At 58.0% G+C, this 6,000-nt stretch overlaps 1 protein-coding gene across 1 annotated transcript in view; it reads right to left on the minus strand.

Annotated features, from left to right (window-relative positions):
• Positions 1-5,239, minus strand: part of LOC105481571 (adrenoceptor alpha 1D) — a 28,809-nt gene extending 23,570 nt beyond the window's left edge. Inside the window, exon 1 of the mRNA XM_011741225.3 lies at positions 3,541-5,239. Within this exon, the coding sequence (XP_011739527.2) occupies positions 3,541-4,651 (1,111 nt within the window). The 5' untranslated portion in view covers positions 4,652-5,239. The remainder of the gene's footprint in view (positions 1-3,540) is intronic.
• Positions 5,240-6,000: the final 761 nt, after the last annotated feature.

The following is a 6,000-nucleotide window of genomic DNA, read 5'->3' on the forward strand; positions in this document are numbered from 1 at the left end:
GTCTGTGGTGCTTGTCACAGCTGGTGTGGTGATCAGGACGTGGGAGAAGGCAGGTACCACCTCAACAGCCATCCTGCTCCTCCTGGCTGCCTCTTTTTCTGCCTCCTTTGGGTCTTTCAACATCAATGCTCCCCGAAGCTCTGTCCTGAGATCCTTTCTTCTCTTTTCTCCCCTCCTCTTTCTGGGAGACTGCACCCCATGCTCCTGCAACCATCCCAGTCTTTGATCCCTGCATCCAAGTTTCCAATGTTCTCTATCCCCTACCACATACCTGGTACCTCCATACCAACAAATGCCAGCCCCTGGGATTTCCCCCAAAAGTTGCTGCTCAGTGTTCCCTGTTCCTTTAAAGGCGTATCCCTCCTCCCAGGCCTGGGCCTCATGCTGGGGGTGTCAGGACCTCCTGGCCCCCTCTCCTTCCTGCACAACCTTCAGACCCCTCCTGCTCCAAATGGGCTCTGCCCTCCCTCTCTGCTGCTTCTGCCCTCCAAGCCATACTGGGGCAGATCGCAATATTTTGTTTCCTTGTTTGGCCTCTGTCCTGTTTGCTCATCATTGCCAGATTCAACTCAATTCAGCTCCACCAGTGTCCCTCGGCCCTGCTCTGAGGCACTCGGAAAGGTGCCTTGAGAAGCCTGGTGCAGCACAGACCATTAGGAAGGAGGAGGTAGGGCCTCCTCCACCCCCAATTCCCTACATCACATGTGAGGCACAGCAGAAATGTAAGGATTGAGAAAGAGCTGTGTGTGCCAGCAAGGAGCAAAGGTCATGGAAACTAAGGGATGACTTCCTGGAAGAGGGAGTCACGTGATGTGGACCTCAAAGAAAGCAGTGGCCTTTTGCAGTGTTGATTGGAACAAGGAAGAGGTAGAAAAACCTAACATTCAGCAGGACAGCACACTGTGGAATACCCTCAAATGTACTGCTGTGAAAATGGCCCAGCATGGATAAATCTCAGCCACATAATGTTGGGTGAAATGGCAAATTGAAGAATGATGATATGCATGGCATGGTGCCATTCATATAAATCTCGAAGACACACAAAACAATATATTATTATGGATACAGATGTTTGTAGCAAGAGTATAAACATCTGTATAAGAGTGATAAACTCCAGATTTATCTCTGGGGAGGCAGGGAGAGAAAGAGGAAGGGACAGGAGGAGGGGATCTAGTATGGCTTGTTCTATTTATTTGAAAAGAGAGAGGAAGGGGTCTAAGGCAAATATGGCAAAACGTTAACATCTGTTCAATATACGTGATTACAGGTATGTGGATTCTTGCGTTATTGTTTTCTCCTTATTTGTGCATTAAACTAAAATTTTAAAGGAAGTTAAAAGGAAAAAAAAACAGGGAGCTGGCATTCTACACAGGTTGGGCATTCCCTACAGGGGCCCAGTGTGAACCAAGGGGCAGGGGTTGAATGAGGGTACCCAGGAGCCCAGCACAGCTGGGCAAGGCTGGAGCAGGGGTTGGGGCGATGGGCCTGGGGGATGGGCTTGGGTGTCTAAAGGGGTGGGCACCAACTTTTTCCTCCCTGCTTACTTACCTCCTTCTCCTAGTGTGTTGCTTAGGTTCAGCTGCTTGCCCCATCCCTGCAACAACCTTTGGCTGGCTGATTTTCAAGGGTTACTTATTCATTCCTTACCCCGTATTGAGTATCCACTACAAAAGCTACATTTCCACGATGGCCCTATAGATAGGCATTATTACCATCACCTCTTCTCTATTTTATAGATAAAAAAGCAAGCAGAGAGGGGTTAAGGGATTTGCCCATGGTTACACAGCTAGCAGGAGAGAGGCAGAGCTGGGATTGGCGCCAGAGCCTGTAGTCCCCACTGCAGTGCTCTCTATTGCTCCGCACATACCAGGCACCGTGCTGAGTGCCGTGGACTCAGTGATGACCCAGGTGACACCGCCCTGCCCTCACACAGCTTCTGGGTCAGTTCCAGAAACACACCAAGCAGCACACAGATGTAATTACGACCGATGATCTAGTGAAGGAAGAGAACCTTGTGCTTCAAGGGAGAAAACAAGGACACGACTGAGGGTCAAGGGTCCAAGAAGGTCCCTCTGAAGAGGGAACATTTAAGACCTAAAGGATAGAGTTGGCCAGGAGGGATTGGGAAGGGCAGTGAAGACAGAGAGAACAGCAAGTGCAAAGGCCTGAGGACAGGCATGGGCTCCGGCAAGAAACCCGGGAAGGGTCAGAGGGGAGGAACCCAGAGCAGAGGGAAGCGGCAAGGCCGTGAGGCAGAGGGGGAGAGGGCAGAGAGGGAGACAGCTCTCATTTGAGATCTCCATTGTAGGAAGGGGGACCACATGTCTGCGTGGCTCCAGTTCTAGCCTGTGGTCCCGGTGTAAATATTCATAGTGTCCTATTTTGGTTTGGACAACAATGCATTTGAAGGTCACCCTCTCATAGGTGATGATAGAGAGTTTGGATTTTGTTCTCAGGACAGTGGGAAAGCACTGAGGGCTTTTAATAGGAGAGTGACACATCTAATTTATAATATATAAAGTTCACTGTGGCTGCAGTGTGGAAAGGGCTTTCGGGGGCACAGGAAGGAGGCCATTGTCTCTTTCCTGACTCAGCCTGGCAGTGTGGAAGGGTCCAGGCCTGGGAAAGGCAGAGAAGGCCCAGCTTGGGCCTGCGGAGGTTGCAGCCATGGGTGGATCTGACTCCCGGCAAATTTGTCCCCGGAGATGCTCTTCCCCCTCTACTCCTTGCACTGGTCCAGCCTCCAGTCCCAGACCAGGGGCTTCCAAGAGAGGCCTCAAGGGGTAGAAGGCGGCCTCTGAAAACAGCTGCCCACCTCCCAGGACTGCAGGGCAGCTTGTGAAAGAAGCAGGAAAGTTCCCCGGAAGAGCTCAAGGACTCAGTAAGCTCAAGAAATAACGATTAACAATATGAACTTTCCGTTTGATAATTTATCCCTATCCCTGTGCTTCTCATCGCTACACAACCTCCTTCCTTTCCAAGAGGGGATTTCAGAAATGAGAGCCCAGGGCACTCAAAAACACAGCTGGGGAGGGTCTCAAAATGGGGCCAGCTTCCAAACTGAATGAGTGCTGGGGAAAAGCGGGTGGCTTCTGGCATCTGCTAACGTACCTGTTGACTGGCCAGGGCTCGCTGCCCGTGAATGAACACATGGAGGCCCACCCACTCTGTGCACCCACCTCCAGGGAGGGGGATCTGTAGGGGGACACACACACTGCCGACCACATATGGGCAGATGCCTGCCCAGATTTTCACAGACGTTTTATTTTTAGAGGGGCCAGCAGCATAAGCCCAAGGCTTGGAAGAGAAGAAGGGAAGGACAGAAAAGTTAGAAGCCTGTGAAACAAACCTGGCGAGGATGAAGACCCTCTCTTTGGCACTCCACAAAATGGTGCATGCACACCTGCCTCTTAGGAGACTCAGGACTTGCTAAGCCAACTTTCCAGGTTCAGGTGGGGGTCGCCCAAGTCTGGGTGCCACGAGGACACCGCCATAGGCTCAGGGAGAACAGGAGGGGCCGGTGGGAGAGGGGTCACTCACCGAGCGGCAGGACAAAGAAGAAAGGGAACCAGCAGAGCACGAAGACGCCCACGACGATGGCCAGCGTCTTGGCCGCTTTCTTCTCACGGGAGAACTTGAGCAGGCGCACGGAGAGCGAGCTGCGGAAGGTGTGGCCCTTGGCGCTGCGCAGGCCGTGCGCCCCGTCGGCGCCCGTGGCCGCGCCACGACAGTGGATGCGCAGCACCACCTCGGAGGCCTTGCCTCGCTCGCGCTTGATGCCCGCCTCGAGGCTGCGCGTGGTGCTGCGCGCGACCACGTACACGCGGCAATACATGACCACGATGACCGCCATGGGCAGGTAGAAGGAGCACACAGAGGAGAAGACAGCGTAGCCCGCCTCCTCGGTGATACCGCAAAAGCGCTCGTCAGGGGGCACGGGCTCCTTCCAGCCCAGCAAGGGCCCTACGGACACCACCAGGGCTACGACCCAAAGCAGCGCCAGGATGGCGGCCGCCTTGCGCTCGGTCATGATGGCTGGGTACTTGAGTGAGTGGCGCACGCCCACGTACCGGTCCACGGAGATGGTGCAGAGGCTGAGGATGGAGGCCGTGCAGCACAGCACATCCACGGCGGCCCACACGTCGCAGAAGGCCCGGCCAAAGGCCCAGAAGCCCAGAACCTCCATGGTGGCCGAGAAGGGCAGTACCGTGGCACTCAGCAGCAGGTCGGCCACGGCCAGGTTCACGATGAAATAGTTGGTGACAGTCTGCAGGTGTCGGTTGCAGGCCACTGAGAGGATGACAAGCAAGTTACCTGCCACGGCCATAAGGATGAAGGCTGCCAGGAAGACGCCCACGCCCACGCCCTGCGCGCTCACCACCAGTCCCCCGACGGCCGCCGTGCCATTCACGTCGCTGCCTGGGCCAGCGCTCCCCGGCTCCCCCGCGGAGCTCCGGTTGTCCTCGCCGCTGCCTGCGCCAACCACGCCGCCACCGCCGCCCGCGCCCCCCGGCACGCCGCCCACCGCCGGGCCCTCCGAAGGGGCCGCGCCGCCCGCGCTGCCCCCGCCGCCGCCCGCGCTGGAGCCCCCTGCGCTGCTGTCCGGGCGGGGTCCCTCGAAACTGACGCTCAGGAGATCGCGGAAAGTCATCTCAACGCGCGGCCGTCGGTGGCCGGGCCGGGACGCAGAACGAGCGGCCGGCAGGGAGGGGAGCACAGGGCATAGCCGCGGGGCTCCAGATGCAGCTCCGCACGGTCTTGTTGGGGTCCTGCCTAAGTTCCTGTGACGCGGAGCGCGGCTGTCCGAGAGCGGAGCTGCCTGGCCCCGGCGGCGGCCGGGCTCCCCGAGGCCGGCAGTGGACTAGCACCGAAGAGCCGGGGCTGGCGACGCGCGCGGCGCTCTGATCGTGCCCAGCAAGCGGGCAAAGCGGCGGCTCCGGGGCCGGGCGGTGCAGGCAGCGGCCACTGCGGCGCTCCCAACTCGGCGCGGGGGGCGGGACCGAGGAGGGGCAGCGCCAGGAAGGAGGAGGGGGCGACCCGGGCCGAGAGAGGGGCGCCACACCCCAGGGGAGAAGGGACCCTTCGCTCAGGACAAGCGAGTGTGTCGGGGTCTAGGGGGGCTGCGGCGCTGGCGCGTGCTCGGGTCCCGCAGCAGCCACCCACGCCTGTCCGCAAGTGCCCAAGCCCGCCCTCTCCCCTCGCGGTGCCCTTTGCGTTCCTTCCCGCTCCTCTCCCGGACCCCCTCCCCCTTGGTCCTCAGCGGCGTCCCTGTTCCTCCCGCCCTCTCCCCCGAGTCTCTCGGTCACTCGCTGGTGCCCTTGGGCGCGCGGTGCGTTGAAGGCGCGAGTCCCGGGTCTTCGGGATACCGGCTTTGGCCGCCAGAGAGCAGCAAGCGCCTGGGATCTGGGGACTGCGGACCGGACGGCGCAGTGCCGCTGCGGGTTGCCTCCTGGGACTGCCCATATGGATCTGCCGCACCTTCTTTTTCTCAGGCCACTGGCCAGGGCAGGGTTTCAGACACCTCTGCCCAGTGCGATGTCGTGAAGAGCGCCCAGGAAGGGTTGGAAACCTGTTCTGGGCTGAGGCTGGGTACGATGGGCTCAGGAGCAGGATGCTGTGGCTACAGCCCTCGGACCCTGCCCAAGACACGCTGGTCTACATACACTGTTACTTTTCTCTGTATCAGATGCGGGAATAAATCTTTCTGTAGCTACCTACCCTAAATAAGGGGCCTTGTTCTTGTTCTGGCCTTGTTAAGAGGGAGGGTGTAAGTGCCGGAGGGTGGGAAAGGGCACTTGGCAGGATGGTTAAATGGGGCGGGTGTGAGACAGTCTGGCTCCGCATCTGAATCCAGGCTCCGCCCCATATTAACTGTGAGACCTCTTTGTGCCACAGTTCCTCATCTGTAAAATGAGAATAAGAAGTGATGTCTACCTCCTGGCCTGAGGGTTAACTGAGTAAATATGGGTGAGGGCCCCAGAGAAGTGCTTGGGTATGTCA

This window comes from Macaca nemestrina, chromosome 15 (assembly GCF_043159975.1).
Source record: "Macaca nemestrina isolate mMacNem1 chromosome 15, mMacNem.hap1, whole genome shotgun sequence".
Lineage (NCBI taxonomy): Eukaryota > Metazoa > Chordata > Mammalia > Primates > Cercopithecidae > Macaca > Macaca nemestrina.